The sequence below is a fragment of the Elephas maximus genome, chromosome 9, assembly GCF_024166365.1.
Source record: "Elephas maximus indicus isolate mEleMax1 chromosome 9, mEleMax1 primary haplotype, whole genome shotgun sequence".
Lineage (NCBI taxonomy): Eukaryota > Metazoa > Chordata > Mammalia > Proboscidea > Elephantidae > Elephas > Elephas maximus.
The window spans coordinates 113,436,805-113,453,072 of NC_064827.1; the positions used below are offsets into that span (position 1 = coordinate 113,436,805).

Genomic DNA, 16,268 nt, shown 5'->3' on the forward strand with positions numbered 1-16,268 from the left:
TGCTAAGAGATCTCTTAAGGGAAAAGTCCTCAATATGTGTACTTCAGTTTACTTTTCTATGGTTTTGTGATTAGGAATACTTCACAGCCAGTGTTACTTCCTATCTACGTACCAGGCACTGTGGGAAAAAAAGAAATTATTCCTTTTTTTATATATAATATAAATTAATTATTCCTCTTAGCCCTTAAAATATCCGCACCAGAATTGATTCATTGTATTGCTTTTAAGGTTTTTTTTTTTTTTTTTTTAAGTAAAAGCTCAATAATCAGATAGCCTTTCTCTGGAAATTGCAAGATTTTTATGATTTCTCACTCCTTGGATGACTCTCTGCATGACCCTACAGAGTCAACACATGGAGCCTCCAAGTGCACCGGCTGAGAGAGAAATCAGTTAGCTGAATAAGACTCAGTCATCACATTTTATCATTTCCTCCAATGCTCTGAAGTTGGGTGGAAGATCATCTATCATCTGTGTTCCCTGACCCAAGAACAGAGATAATTTTTTCAGTGGTCAGTGCAGGCCTTAGAGTTTTTCTACAGGGATGGTCAGAGAGCCAGTTCCAAAGGACTTTTGGCTTTGCGCTTTCACTGCCAGTAGTAGCAAATTTCCTATGGGCTAATTTAATCACACGTTTCCATGGTTGAACATTTTCAGAAGGTAGAAACAAAAATTGCAGAATGTGGACATTAATGTTCCTCCACAATGCAATGTTTAAATCATTGGCTCTGGGCTCACTCATTCAAATCCAATGGTCCTAAATCCAAATAAGTATGTACAATGGGAAAAAAATTGGTGGACTAACTGGCAAGCGGAAGTATCAAAGAGCAAGTCTGCTTTTCTTGAAGGCCTAGATGCACTGATTTGCCCCACCATCAGCCTGGATTGAAAAGCAGTTAAGGTTGCTCCACGGTAGAAGCTCAAGTCCTAAGAAAAGTCGCCAAGATTTTACTTTTCTCGATCCCCATGACTAGCTTTTAAAAATATCAGGGCAGTTTTATTGAATCTAACTTCATCATCTAAGCTAAGGCATGAGTAGAGCTGTTCATTGTAGGTGCCAGAGAAAATACAAAGATAGATGCACGCAAGAAGCTACAACCTGGTTGCAGAGAATTAAGGTGTTGGCAATTTCCAGAGAGGCAGAAGCTGCTTGGAGGTGCTCTTTTCACAGTGGTTGGGCAAACAATGTCGATGGTGAAGATGGAAATATTCATCGGGTCTTATCAGGTTTATATTTCAAGTAAAATTCAGACAACACGAGGCAATTCATGAGGTCACATTCTGAAATGACTTTGTCACATAATTGTAGCAAAGAGGGGAGAAGAACCCTTGTCTCTTCTGAGCTTCCAATTCTCTGCTTCTCCACTACAATACGACTGCTATTGCCTTTGTCTACATTACCCTCTTGAGTCAAAATATCTTCCCCAGGGACAAGAATCTAAGTTAGTGCCAGCAGAGAAGTTTTCTGAGTGAAGGCTATCAGTGTGGAACACTCCTCCTTCATGCCTCTCTCCTTCCCTTACACCCTGCCATCTGAAGGCCACTACTGCTGTGAGAGCAGGATTAAAGTTGGTCTCACATTACTTTTCTCATTGCAACTACTAGGGGTCAGCACCCTTCATCACCCGTGACTAATTTTGCTTCAAGTGTCTCTTCCTGAAATGACAACAAAATGAGTGCTCTTCAACTCATTTTAATAAACTGAAAATTATGTTCATGATTTAAAAAAATTCAAACATATTTTATTGAATGAACAGTCTACCATGGCTCCCACAAAGATATGAGCACATAGCTTGATGAGCCTGGATTCCAAAGTGCAAGGGTGTGTGTAGGGCTTCACGGCTCAGAATGGCCAGGTAGGGGTTAGATGGGAGCAAGTGTGTGTGTGATTTGACTTTGGTGAGTAGAATCCTGTTTTGGCCTCAACATACCCACCCATTTTAGGGCCATGGGGCTCTATCTAACACCTGAAAAACCCAGGGCTGTTAGGAAAAAAAAAAAAAAAAAACACTCATTGCCATCGAGTTGCCTCCTAAGCTCATTTAGTTTCAGAGAAATAGATTTTCTTCTCCCTTGTCCTTATATCTGCTCCCATGCCCACTAAGCCCAAGAGCTCCAGGGCGTTTGAGGACCATTCAATAACCCAGATGATCAAAATGGCCTGCAAGATTCTGAATAATTGGCATGCTGGTTTGGTTTCGGCGCTGTGTTTCTATGTTTATGAAACCAAGATTCCAACTCTGACCTTCTGACTGCAAATTCAGTTTTGTTCTTACAGGGTGAGTAAGTCATAGTAGCTAAGGTTCTTTTTTTTTTTTTTTTTACCTCTGTAGGTTTGCCAGATAAAATACAGGCCACTTCTCAACTTCAAAGTTTTGAGAAACAACGACTAATGTTTTTGTGGAGTCCTGCTGGTGCAGTGTTCTTGGAAGCATGTCCCCATCTTACACAGGGATTCCTTGGAGTCCTGTATTTTACTTGCTAAATCCAGCAAGACTATTTCGCGGTAATTTGAAGCTTACGAAAATGTTAAAGTTCTCACTGTACAATCTAGGGTGTATGTAAGGATACAAATAGGATTATTGATCCAGAAAAGAAAAAAAACTATAAACACACAAGCTTGCATTAATTTGAATGGAAAATATATATATACGGCACGGGGTATATATCTATACAGGAACACAGCTTAATTGTATAATGAAAAAAACGAAACTGAAAGCACTTTCGGTAAATGAGCATAGCTTCTGTTAGTTACCCTCAGTCACATACAATATTTTTGGAAAGAGGAAAAAGAAAGAGAAAATATCATTGATTTCCACTCAGATGGAGAATCTGATTGTCAAGAAAAGGTGTGGGGGCGGGGGGAGGCGTTGCCACTGTACAATCTATCGGGAACTGTTTGACTTTTCAGAGGTATCTTTCTCTAATTACTTAATTACAGTCATTGCTAGGGATAAGATACTTGAATATGAATGTACAATATAATAACCTGAGAAACAACAGGAATCTACTTCTGGTCATGGAATTAGAGGCTGTTGGCCTTCCTTTAATACAGTGGGGCTTTCCAGGAAAAAGGATCATGGGTAAGGCTGGCCATGCTGCAGCCCCCAGAGTTTTCAGTAATGAATGGGAGTTCAGGGACACAAGGACTGCTCTCTAAACAATAATGGATACAATACTGTATGCACACACACCAAACACAATGGAACTTCTCAGAAAACGCTAATTTCAAACACTCAGATTCCTTGTCTCTATAAGGACCCCACCTTCCATTAGACAAAGTGTCCTGAATTTTGTTCATGAAGTACTGGTGCCCTTGTAATAATTCAAGAACCTACCACGTAGAGTTGGGGAACAGGGTGGGTGTAGGGGCACAAAACTAGGTATGTTGATAAGAATTGAAGTCTAGAGTAGAGCCTTTGTGTTCTGGATCTAAGAAAGAACGCACAAATGGCCCTAAGAGGTTCACATGATTTGTGTTGTCAACCATAATTTGAAGGAAACAGGTAGCTTTTGCCTACTTGTTAGATCCCTTTCATGGAATGTCTCCTCATCCCCACCTGCCCTCCACCCCTCCCCCACTGTAGAATGTCTGGAGTTCTACATTCTACACCTGTTTAGATTCAAACTTTTCCCTCCTTTTCTTGGATCCATGAGCATCTGTTGGAGTCAGATCACGCTCTAAGTCCAGGACGTGGCGATTTCACATGCTGAAGGCTGCCGGACAGCTGTGGTCAGTGCCCCAGCCTGTGGAGATGTCTTCAGAAGGAGGTAGGCCAGGAGGAGAGGGGGTGTGTTATCCGATTCCTGCCACCTGTCCGACCCTTGGGAATTTAAGTTTGACACTTCCCCTGGGGACAAGCTCTCTGAGCAGGAATAAGGAGTGGACTCTTAACACCACCCGGAATATCCCACCTAGGAAGGCTTGAAGAGGCAGATTAGAAAAATGAGACAGGGTGTTGGAGAAAGAAGGAAAGAGGTTTTGTAGCGGACATCATTAAAAGAAACACTCAGGAGGAGATGGGGAAAACACTCACTTAAAGACTCACTCCTTCAAGAAAATCTAGAGGACACTTGCTACTTCAGAAAGTCCCTTCCCTGCTAGTGAGCCTGCTCGGGGCATTTCGGACAGACTGGATGTCAACCCTTTTCCATGTGTTGGAAAAAGCTTATGAGAGTGGCAGCCTGTCTGCCTGGGATTCCTGATACAGGTTCTGTGAGTCAGTCATAGCTTGGGCCTCTTACTTCTTGGTAGACAGAGGCCTGGGAGTCTGGTTGAACTCCTCACAAGTTCTCTACCAGTAAACTGGAAGGAAGGAACATCTAATTCAATCTCAGGATTTTTTGCAGTCTTCACCAGTTCCCCCTTCCATACTGCTGCCCATCAGTTGAGATTCATTGTGCTGATTCCCAGTGCCCAGGCAGGGAATTCGGATGACCTAACACTTGGTTGCCTTTCCTCCACCTCCATTTACCTTTTTCCTTTGTTTCAACAGCACCTCCAGTGCTGGGACCAGATATGACCATGAATCCTGGTGCCTCCATGTCTCCTTTCACTGCACTGCCCTTTCCCCCACACACTCCTGGACCTCCACAGCAAACACCCTGGATGCAGCACCCACTGCCCCTCATGACTTCATCATGCCTTCCAGGCACCCCTCTTGGGCTCTCTGCTTTCCCCAGGACACTTCTTGTGCCCAGCACTGGGGATTCTGGCCCCAGTGGGGCCAGGCCTGCAAAGGTCATTGTTCAAGTGAGGACAGAAGGGAGTTCAGCAGAGCTCCCTGGAATTCAGACCTTCGTCATGCGGCAGACCCCACTTAATTGGAGTGCCCCAGGGGCTCCCAGTGGGGTAGTTGAGCATGCCCCACCCCCTTTTGGGGAAGCCTCTGCTGTGATCCCTGACACTTCTGTTGTGGTTACTCAGGCTTGTAGGGGAATTTGGTCCCCAGCTCTTTCTCTTCAAGCTCCACCACCAGCTGCCCAGCTGGCCTCCATTTTCCCCCAAGTGAAGGCTTGCTCAGGCCAACACGCTTCTTCTGGGGAGAAAAGCCTGGCCGTCACACAATCCAGGCCTTCGCTGGATGACTCCTCCTGTAATCCCCAGAGTGTTTACCAGAACTACCGATGTTGGCAATGCTTCAAGTCTCTGGCCCGGAGGCACCATCCCCAAAGCCCTGATACAGAAGCTCTTTCCTGCTTTCTCATGTGAGTGCCCTAATCAGTGGGGACAGCTGAGATTATCCTGAAGCTTTCAAACAAAGAGATCTTGGGGAGACACAATGGAGGTTAGGCTCTTTAGGAACACTTGAGAGAAGGTCATGAGGGTGATGGGATATATTATGAGAAGGTATATTCCCGATAATATTATACACACCTCCCTGTGTACAACATATTCAGGTATCTTGTCTGAACTGATGCTGACCACCTTGTACGTGAAGTCAATCTTTATATTGGAATCGTTACCTTAACAATTATTTTCAAGAGACTAAACACTGTGGAGAAACCCTGGTAGCATAGTGGTTAAGCTCTGTGGCTGCTAACCAAAACGTCAGCAGTTCGAATCCACCACCCCTCCCCGGAAAATCTATGGGGCAGTTCTACTCTGTCCTGTAGTGTCACTATGAGTTGGGATCAACCCAATGCCAAAGGGTTTGGTTTTGTTTTTTTTAAACGCTGTGGTAAAGTGAGGAGGCATGATGTGAATTTTGGTCTCAGATCACGAACTACGTTCTTCCACTGGTCTTTACCTTCCAACGAAAGAGCTGAGCATATTTTGGCCATTGCCTCAGGAGACGTGAAATGGGCAAGGCCTAGGACAACCACTTTAAGTTTAGTCCCACCCTCATTCCTCTGGAGAATATCAGTTACAACAGGGAGGTAGTAGAGTACGCATAGTGGTGAAAGGCTTGGGCTCTGTCCTCCTTAGATTTGTAATCCTGAGCAAGGCATTGTACATCTTCACCCTAGAGTATCTCATCAAATAAGGAGACAATTTCAGTTGATTAAGAGGAGAGCTAAGAAGACGATATGACCTAATATATGAAGTGTAGTCCATAAAAAGTACCCGCAAGAGCAAAACTGTCCTAGCTACAGTGTGTGTGAGTGGAAACTGGCAATGAAGTGCAGGGTCATGGGCTTCTGTGAATGAAAGGCAGACTGATTAGTCATGTGGGAAGCTTTATCTTTTCAGAGCAGAGCCTCCATCTCTCTCAACCCTGAGCTTCCCAACAAGTCAATCAATATGGAACTCTGATCACATTCCACAGGATGTTTTTCCATATACATGTTGCTCTCATTGGCTGAAAGACTGAAGGCATCTTCTTCCTTTCCCCACTCCCCAGCACTCACCCAAGAATAAAGACACAGTCCACTAAACCCAAATTTCCAGCAGTCTTAGGGATTCCCTGGATTCCGAAACAGCTAATGGTATCCTGGAGGCAAAAGCACTTGAAATCTAAAACACTGGAAGAGGGACTGTCATGGACAAATAGCAAGATAGATGTGATGATGGGCAGGGGATGTGTGTAGGGGTGGGGTCAAGATGGGGATGGAATATGTATTTGTCGAAAGTTACTGACATGCATGGGTATTTAGCCCAGTCCTGCGATCCCTGGCTAGACTGAAGCCCACCATGACCCTGGAGGAGGGACTCTGGCGGTCTGTACAGGAATGGCAGCGCAAAAGCAATTTTGACCGGATGATCTTCTATGAGATGGCAAAAAAGTGAGTCCGTGGCATCCTGGCCCTGTTGGGACTGAGTGATGAGGTGTGAATGAAGAAGAAGGGTTGGTACAAATCACAGGGTCTGTGTGAGGAGGAGGTGTGCACTTGGACAGGGCTCCTGGTTCCCTGATGATCCCGCTCTACCCTCAGACAACTGCTACCACCACATTCACTGCTTGGAGTTTTCTGTTCTACATTCTTTAAGAAATTCACCCCTTCTACATGTTGGATTTGTGGATGGCCTGAAACGGGAGTGTTAAGACAGAATGGGATAAACACTGTGGATACCCATGGAGATACAGTCCAAGCTGTGGACACTCTGCAGTGAGGGGATATGCTGTACCAGACAAGTTCCTGCTTGCCTCAATGTCCGTATAGATAACACGGAATTTGGAGCCACTCTTCCTATGACAACTGGTACAAAAGTATTCTACAACCATCCAAGTATGGCCCAGGCTGGAAAGGTGTGTTCAGGGTAAGGCAGCATCTCAGTCACCCTGCTGGACGTGTTTCTGTCCCTCATTGCCTTTCCTCCCTCGGTTTAAAAAAAAATCATCAAAGGAGCCTGAGGCTTTTGGGAAACCTCACATTCCACCTTTTTCCAAATCTCTCTTGGACCTCTTGACCACCTGTTTATATCTCAAGGCCTCAGAGCTTCAGACTAGGATCCGGACTCTAGGAACTAGTCCTTGGTGTTATCTGCAATCAACTTCATCCCATTCCAGGTTCAGGCTCTCACCTCTACCATGTGCGTTTTAGGCAAGGGCAGGAGAGGCTTGGAGAACGGTGCGCATGAGTGGTTCCTCCTGTGTGTCATGTAGGTCTGATACAATTCAACCAACCAGTGTCAGTGTTGTGGTGTGCCATCAGGTGCTAAGGGTATGGAAAGGTAGTGAGCACTATGGCTGTGTCAGGAGGAGCTTCCAAGAGGGCATGGCTCATTTCCTTCGCAACCTTCCTATGTTATGATAAGTTGTGCTGCAGGTGAAGGGATGATGTTGTGAACATGTAAGAGACCCAAACCTTGTTTGTGCCTCCTGGGAAATGGACTTACTGGGTACCTGGACAGGTCATTGAAGGCACATCTTTCTCCACTGCCCCATAATTGGCTGTTGCCTGGTCCTGGGGCTCCTGGTGCATCTTGCCTTCTCCTCAGCACAGCCTGTGCCTCCCTCACCCTTGTCAGGTTCATGGAGTTTGAGGCAGAGGAGTTAGAGATTCAGATGTTGCAGCAGAGGAATGTGTCTGTCTGCCTGCTTCCTCCGGCTCCACGCAATCTTGATCCTCACGGGCCTTCATCCACTGTGGCTGCCCAGCATCCAGGTATGGCTAAGCAAGGTCAACAGGAGCTACGGGCCTGGGGTCAAAGGAGGTATGTAGGGCTGGGTATGTTGGGAGAAGGCATTGTCTTCACATGTGGTACTTTTCTTTCAAGAGGGCACAATGGCTGTTTCTATCAGCAGAGACTGCCAGATGCCTGGGGTCTCTGCTACACTTCACTACACCCTAGTAGTGAGGTGGTTATATTTTATAACTATTGTCTCACATGGATTATCAAAAGTGGGCTCCAATATCTAATCAGCTTTAAATGTGGGTCTCAATGAGACTTCTTGTAAAAGAAGTAGTTTCGAGTTTCCCCACAAGCTGACTGTCTTACTGTCTGCCTCTTACATCTTCTCCCCTCACAGTGTTTGTGGCTTCAGGTGTGCCTGCCTTACCAGGAACCATGACAGTGTCTGCATAATTCTGCCTTTACAGCATGGGGTTGGGTGGTGACTTAGTTATCTAGTGTTGCTAGAACAGAAATACCACAGTGCATGGACTTGCCAAACAGAAATTTATTCTCTCACAGTCTAGGAGGCTAGAAGTCTGAATTCAGGGTGCCAGCTCTTGGGGAATGCTTTTACTCTGTGTTGGTTCTGGGGGAAGGTCCTTGTCATCAATCTTCCCCAGGTCTAGGAGCTCCTCAGCACAGGGACCTCGAGTCCAGAGGACTGGATTCACTCTGGGCACTTCTTTCCTGCTGGCATGAAGTTCCTCTGCTCTCTGCTTGTTTCTCTCTTTTTCCATTTCAAAAGAGATTGACTCAAGATATAATCGAATCCTGTAGACTGAGGCCTGCCTCATTAACACAACTGCCTATAATCCTCCTTCATTAACATCATAGATGTTAGGATTTACAACACATAGGATAATCACATCAGGTCCCCAAATGGTGGACAACCACACAATACTGGGAGTCATGGACTAGCGAAGTTGACACACATTTTGGGGGCACAATTCAATCTGTAACAGGTGTAAGAGCCAGAATTTGCTCCCGCATAAACATCCTCTTTCCAACCCCACCTATAATGTTCATTCCAAAGAAGGGAGTTTCCATGGCACAGCCCCCTAAGCAACATCGACACAGAACCCAGCACCCTTGGGAGCCCAAGCGGTCCCATGAAATCCCTCCCGAAGCTATCAAAGAGGATGTTGAGATCATGGAAGATCTCCTTGGAACTGCCCATTCAGCCACTGTGGAGCCAGATGGAAAATATGAAGAAGAAGAAAATGAGCAACAACAGGAAGAGGATGAGCTGTATCCAGATCCGGGACTCCTGAGCTACATTGACAAGCTGTGTGCACAGGAAGGATTTATCACCAAGGTGGGCCGGGACCTGAGGTTTGGTGTCTCTGGGCTCTGTAGTTTTGGCGTTCCAGCCACCAAACATCTGGAGTTTTACCCCAGACATTGTAATTAAGCTCAGTTCCTTCCTCCATGATCAATGTGTGTGTCCCTTTCTTGTGTGCATATGTGTGTGTGTATGAGTGTCTGAGTATGTGTAGGTTGGGGTGGTGACATTTTAATACAATACCGGATGCAAATTCGAGGGGGAGATTATTCCTTGTCTTCTAGAACCTCTAAATCAGTGTTTACTCCTTCTCAAAGATGTTCACAAGCCTCCTCGTCCCGTTAACAGGTGGAAGCAGTTATTTACCCTCAGTTCCTGGAAATGTTACTATCACCAGAATCACAGGTAGATCCCCTGTCCTTAAGGCACGAGCTGGAGGAAGAGGAAGGACTCACTCTCACTCAGGTAAACCAGAGGAGGAAGGGAGAATCATAACATGAAACCCACAGGATTTCATCTAACCTGACAGTGCCTTGGCTGTCACGGCTTCTGGGGAAGGCCAGCTCCAGGTGCGGGAGCAAGTGCAGAATGAGGAGGTAAGAGATAATGGAATGGCAGAGAAGAGGAGTGGAATGGTAAGGCATTGCGTTTGGGAAAACCACAGAAGAGGATGGAGAGGCAGAGCTGCAGTACTACTTATTGAAGGACACTTGAGTGACTGACTTCCCTAAATCTTGTCCCAATACTATGGTCTCCACCACCCACTCAGCCCCGTGTTCTCACAGTCTGTACAGAATCAGTAATTATCCATTTTCTTTCCTTGCAGCTGGTAGAGAAGCGACTGCTGGAATTGAAAGGAAACGTGGGTGTGGAGGCATCCCCAACTTATGGTGTGCCAACCAGGGAGTCACCTTGTACAGAGTCTGGGACCAGTCAAGATGCAGGGAGCACAGATAACCACAACAGCCAACTACAGACGAGCAAGAAAATGAGCACAAAAAAGTTGGATGAAGAAGACCTGCCAAAAGATGGCAGCGGACACAGTCATCTGTCTATGTCAAAAGAACTTGCTCTCTTTAAATGGAGTCCCATGTCACAGGAACTTAAGTCTGAACAATCAACTTCTCCTCAATGGCGTCCTAGTTGCACCTACCCTAGATTGGGAAACAGAGGAACCTTAATGTCCTTACAAGCCTCTCCTATTAGTGAAACACCTGGGAAAGGAGAAGGGTCCAGTGAAGAAGAAAAGGAAGAGGAGGAACTCCCCAGCCTTGACTTCCTCTTGGCATCTCAAGAAAGCCTACTGCCCTGGAGTCTTTGCAAGAGTCCTCTGCCTGCCTCCAGCATTCTGCACCATGGAGTTCGGGGTACCTGGAGAGCATCCCAGCTCCGATCTCCGGAGACAGTGAGTCTTAGCCAACCTGGACATACAGCTGCCAAGTGTAAGATCCCAGCTCAAGTCAGAACTCCATCACTTGCTGCAAAGCGGCCCTACTCAGGGGCTGACCTTGGAGTCTCTGGGAGGCAACCCTTGACTGTGGGAGAGGTCCAACCCTCACTGCCTCTAAAAAGAAAGTGTGATCCTTCCACACATGGAAAAAGGAAGAAGCATCTTCTTAGCCAGTAGTGAGCTCTCCTCTTCTATATGTCAGACCCTCAAGTTGGGATCCCCTAAATAGATTAGAGTTGTCAACTCCTCCCCCATACTTATTAGGCTAATGCTCCTCCCCTAACGTAGTGGTACTTCTTGGCTGTTATACAGATAGGATGAGGGCAGAGAGGGAGGCCAAAGCCTGGGCAGGGTGCACATGTATTTCCATGGTGGGAGATGAAGCACAGTAGCTTTACTTTTACTTTGAAGAATAAAAAAAAAGTGGTACTTCTTGGCTGTTATACAGATAGGATGAGGGCAGAGAGGGAGGCCAAAGCCTGGGCAGGGTGCACATGTATTTCCATGGTGGGAGATGAAGCACAGTAGCTTTACTTTTACTTTGAAGAATAGTCCTCTGTAAATTGAGATTAAAGATAGTTTTGTTGGCAGAAATTCTCATTGACTCTTTCTTCCGTTCCTCCTCTACTGCTGGATAGACTGTGGTGCTGTGAAAAGAAAAAGATACAGGTGTCCCCCGTTTTCCACATCCATATGTGACTGACTTAGCTCTTTCCTCCAGCTTTACCTGATGTCCTCAGAATGCTCCTGGGGACAGTCTGGCTCCGGCCTCTCACAGCTCATTGATAAATAGCCAGTGATCACTGTCATCACCCATTTTTCACAAGCTGTGGCTTGGTTTGGGAGCTTTCTGTGGGTATCTTAACAATATCTCTGTCTCTTAACCATCTATTAATGGAATTTGCATTTCAACCTTTCAGCCTTTTTGGCCATTAACTAATGTTTCTATAATTGAGCCTGGAGGCTGCACTTTTCTTTAAGGTGCTTTTTTTCTGTTTGCTAGGAAGATGTCGGACAATACATCTAAAATGATCCTCAGCACACCCAGGGATCTTCCTGTGTGGTTTATTTGACTTGACAGGATCAAGACTTGGCTTCTTGGGGACATGGCTTTCTGTTTCTCTGCATGTACTCTAAGAAGTGGTATCATGAATTCTCAAGAGGACTTCTAAATAAGCAATGGTAGTATGCTATTTCTGGTGAGGACAATAACGAGACAGAATGTGTTGGAAATATACTTGTGAAGATTTCTTTTGATACTGTGTATATGAGCTATGAAAATAGAGAAGTTAGGAGGTCCCTTTGCCTTATTTCTGGAAAGGAAGGAATTTCATTCAACCGAATTGGGAAGGTCCATCCTGCTGTGGTCAAGGAGACTGACCTCAGGTAACCTGGTAATCTTCCAAGGAGCATCCTATAGGTACTCTTCCCTTTCTTTTCCAAACGATGACTGAAATTCTGGGTTAAATTGATGTAGATTTAGTCTTACACTTACATTGGAAATAGTTCCTTACAAACAAGAGGAAACCTACCTTACAGAACAACAATACAGCCCAGGAAAAGCGGAGACGTGATGATGTTTATGGCAGACCTGGATGCCTGGAGTATGCAAGGCTAGATGTGAGCAGGGTTGGTACGAACAGCTGAGAAGCACTGAGGTATTAGTAGTCTGATTCTTCGGGCAGTTGCATAGACCCCATGTTCAGAGCAGCGGGTGTTCCAGTGGTTTGGCATTTGGTGCCTGTGAGCTGCTGCATTTGTTGGGAAGTTCCTAATTGGGATCTGAATGGAGACCTCCGCAAGTAAGATTCTGTTGGGGAAAAAATCAAGACGAAGAGATGAGAAAGAGGGGAGAGGACGCCTCTGGTCTTTCCTCAGAATTATCAAGTCCTATCCCTCCAATCTGCACTAATGTCCTCAAATGCAAGTGTCCATGGCCTCACTTCTCCAGCCCATTCCCCTCAGTAGCTCTGATTCTCAACTTGGAAGCTCCCTGGAACTCAACAAAGTTTCCTCTCAGCCCATTGCTTTTTTCTCCAAGTTCCAAATTCTAATTTTATCGCAAGTACCTGTGAATTTTCAGGAATGCCATGTCCCAGAAGTTTCCCGGCCAACACCATGAAGGGACCTCATAGAGTGTCCTCCTCAGCATAACCTGCAATCCTGGTGTATCCCAGGTATTTAGGGGAGTGTACATATCAAACATCAAAAGACAATGTGGTGAGTGAAGGACAGAGCCCTGGCTCCTCCATTCCCTGGTGTTTGACTTTAGAGAACTCCTGTAAGTCCTCTACATTTCAGGATCTTCACTGGGAAAATAGCATAATGTTGTACAACTCTTAGGATGTTTGGGATATTAAAGAAGCGATGCAGCCGGTCCTTGGCACCCAGTGCTGCTGGCTGTAGGGACTGGGAGGCACTGTATATTCTCTGACCCCTGTCTTGGGTGGCTAGATGGAGTTGGGTGATACCACCAGCCCTCAGGCCCCTGATGTGTGTGGATGAGGTCCCTGTTTAATGGGCAGGGCGACATCAAATGTCACGATTCTGCAACTACCCCTTGGCTGTTACAGTTGAAAACAGGCTTCAAGTGTATGGCCTCATGGTGTTGAATTGGCCCACACAGGTACAGGCAGGGGTGAAGGGAGCTACATGTCCTCAGACCCTTTATACCAGTGCCCAGGCAAAGCGGTAGCTCCTGGCCTGACTTCCCAGCTGAGGGGGCATGGTGAATTTTTATAGCCAAGAGACTAGTTTGGGTGCAGACAGCCCTGAGATCTGGGTGAGAGGTCTGGCAGTTGTTGAATACTGCCTGACTGGTGTCAGAGTGGACAGCGGGGAGCGGGAGGTGGGTGCGGGGAGGGAAAACAGGCACTTCCCCCTGTTAGCATCTTGGAGGGGGAGGGCTTATTTTGACTCCCACACAGTAGGCAGGAGGTTAGAAGCTTGCACTTAACTTTCTCAGGTCCAGTAGCATTTCCATCCCGATCCGGAGGCTTCTGCAGATTCTCCGCTGCCCAGCCTCTCCTGACATGGTGAAACCTGTCCTGAATGCTACTGCTCTCCTCAGCCTGCCATGCACCAGCTTACCCAGCCAGCAGGGTGCTGGCAACCTCACAACTGGCACTTCTTTGCTGCTTCTGAACTGTCTCTCCTGCATCCTGCCGCTCAGTCCAACTCCTCAGCTTTGTCTTTGATGATCTGGGCTCCTACATTGTCATATAAAATCCATTCACTTCTTTTTCATGTCTTGGATGTAAGAGGAACAACAGGAAGCATCTGATTATTTTCCCATCTTGGCCCTGCCTCCTCCTTTTTTCTCTTTATAAAATTAAGTTGTATTCCAATATATACATATATTTGTTCCATTAGAATAATAAATTGAAATAAAGTCAATGTCCCCAGCCTGGGTTCAACGACCCCATTTGTTTTTCTTTAGTCTAGAGTCTACAATGTTAACTTTAACATTCCCTTCAACTTCAAAGTCCCCCCAAGAATAGGTTTGCCAGTTTTAGCAAAGAAAATAAAGGCCTCCAAGGATTCCTCACATAATAATGGGGATATATTTACAACAATATTACTCCTTGTTTAACAGACATTTGAAGTCAACAAGTGGCTTGTATTTTATCTAGAAAAACTACCAAGAGGCAGAAAACAATAAGCTCTTATGACTTACCCTCGGAAGAACAGACCTGAATTTGCAGTCAAAAGGCCTGAGCTTAAATCTTGGTTCCAAACACAGGACACAGCACCAAAACCAAACCAGCATACCAATTTCACAAAATCTCTGCAGGACATTTTGATTATCTGGCATATTGAATAGTCACTAAACACTCTTGAGCACCTAGGCTTAGTGGGCAGAGAGCAGATGTAAGCGTGAGGAAGGCTGAAAATCTTTTTCTCTGAAGAAAAAGTGCTTACAATGCTACAGCCCCAGGATCTTCAGTTGTTAAGGTCCCATGGCCCTGAAATGGGTGGGTATCGTGAGACCAGTGCAAGATTCTACTCACGCAAGTCAAATCCCCATGCACACACACACTAGCTCCCATCTTTCTCCTAGCTGGCCTTTCTGGGTCATGAAGCACTACTTCTCAGCTTCAGCTTTACATGTCTCCATCACACACTCTTGCTTTTTGGAATCCAGGCTCATCAATGAATGTCCTAAATCGTTGTAGGAACCATGGTGTTATCATCTTTAAAGAAAGAACGTTTGTCTTTTTACTCACCGTGAACACAATTTTCAGTGTATTATAGTGAAAATGATTTGAAAAAGTATTCATTTAGTTGTTTCCAGAGGCTTGGTAGAAAAACTGGTCTTGTGAGATGAGGGCGCTGACCCCAAGCAGTTGCAAAAAGAAAAGTCACGTGAGAACAACTTTAATCCTGCTCTCACAGCAGCAGTGGTTTTTGGATGGGAGGGTATGGCGGAAGGAGAGAGGCAGAGGAGGAGTGTTCCACACCGACAGCCTTCACACAAAAAAATATCCCTACTGGCACTAACAACCCTGGTGGTGTAGTGGATAAGAGCTATGGCTGCTAATCAAAAGCTTGGCAGTTTGAATGCACCAGGCACTCCTTAGAAACCTTATGAGGCAGTTCTGCTTTGCCCTATAGGGTCACTATGAGTAGGAATCCACTCAAAGGCAAGGGGTTTGGGACTAACATAGTATCTTGTCCCTGTAGGAAGACATTTTGACTCAAGAAGGAAATGCTGCAGGAAAATGCAACAGCAGTCATGTTGTAGTGGAAAAGCAGAGACTTCCTCCAGAGAAGACAAGGTCTCTTCTCCGCTCTTCGCTACAATTATGTGAGAAAGTCATTTCATAATGTGGTCCTCTTGAATTGCCTCATGATTTCTGAGCTTTAGCTGAACTATAAACCTGATAAGACCCAAAGAATATTTCTATTTACAGCATCGACAGTGTTTTCCCAGTCACTGTGAAAAGAGCACCTCCATGCAGCTTCTGCCTCTCTGCAAACTGCCCACCCCTTAATTCTCTGCAGCCAGGAAACAGCTTCTTGATGTGCCTTTCTTGGTATTCTCTCCGGCAGCTACAGTGTACAACTCTACTCACATCTCAGCTTAGATGATGAAGTTAGAGAGATTCAAGAAAATCACCTGAACTTTTTTTAAAGCTACTTACTGTGACTGATAAAAGCAAAATCTTGTCAACTTTCCTTAGCATTTCAGCTTGTATCATAGGGCAACCTTACATGATTTTCAATCCAGTCCTTCCTATTATGGCAATGGTGAAGCAAATCATAGTATCTAGGCACTCAGGAAAAGCAGGCTTGCTGCTTGATTCTTCTGCTTGTCAGTGAGTCCATCGATTTTTTCCCCTGATGCACACAATGGATTTAGGGCCATTGGATTTGACTGAGTGAGCTCAGGGCCCATGATTTAAACATTGCATTGTGCAGGAACAATCGGGTCCAAATTCTACAATCTTTTTTTCTACTACATGAAAATCTTTGACCCT

General features: G+C 45.5%; 1 protein-coding gene and 1 pseudogene across 1 annotated transcript; both read left to right on the forward strand.

The window, feature by feature from the left end:
• The window catches only part of LOC126083168 (transforming protein RhoA-like), a 512,020-nt pseudogene that overhangs the window by 218,701 nt on the left and 277,051 nt on the right, over positions 1 to 16,268 (forward strand).
• Positions 3,753 to 10,747, forward strand: LOC126082515 (NUT family member 1-like). Its single transcript, XM_049895016.1, has 8 exons — positions 3,753 to 3,768; positions 4,494 to 5,205; positions 6,595 to 6,723; positions 7,910 to 8,046; positions 9,076 to 9,371; positions 9,687 to 9,803; positions 10,165 to 10,228; positions 10,683 to 10,747. The coding sequence occupies exons 1-8, from the start codon at positions 3,753 to 3,755 to the stop codon at positions 10,745 to 10,747; spliced, it is 1,536 nt and encodes a 511-aa protein (XP_049750973.1).

Bases quoted from the DNA above. Each gene is read 5' to 3' on its own strand.
- LOC126082515 (XM_049895016.1), top strand. The intron at 9,804-10,164 runs GTAAACCAGAGG...CTTTCCTTGCAG, and splicing joins AAGGACTCACTCTCACTCAG to CTGGTAGAGAAGCGACTGCT. The intron at 10,229-10,682 runs GTGTGCCAACCA...GCCTGCCTCCAG, and splicing joins GGAGGCATCCCCAACTTATG to CATTCTGCACCATGGAGTTC.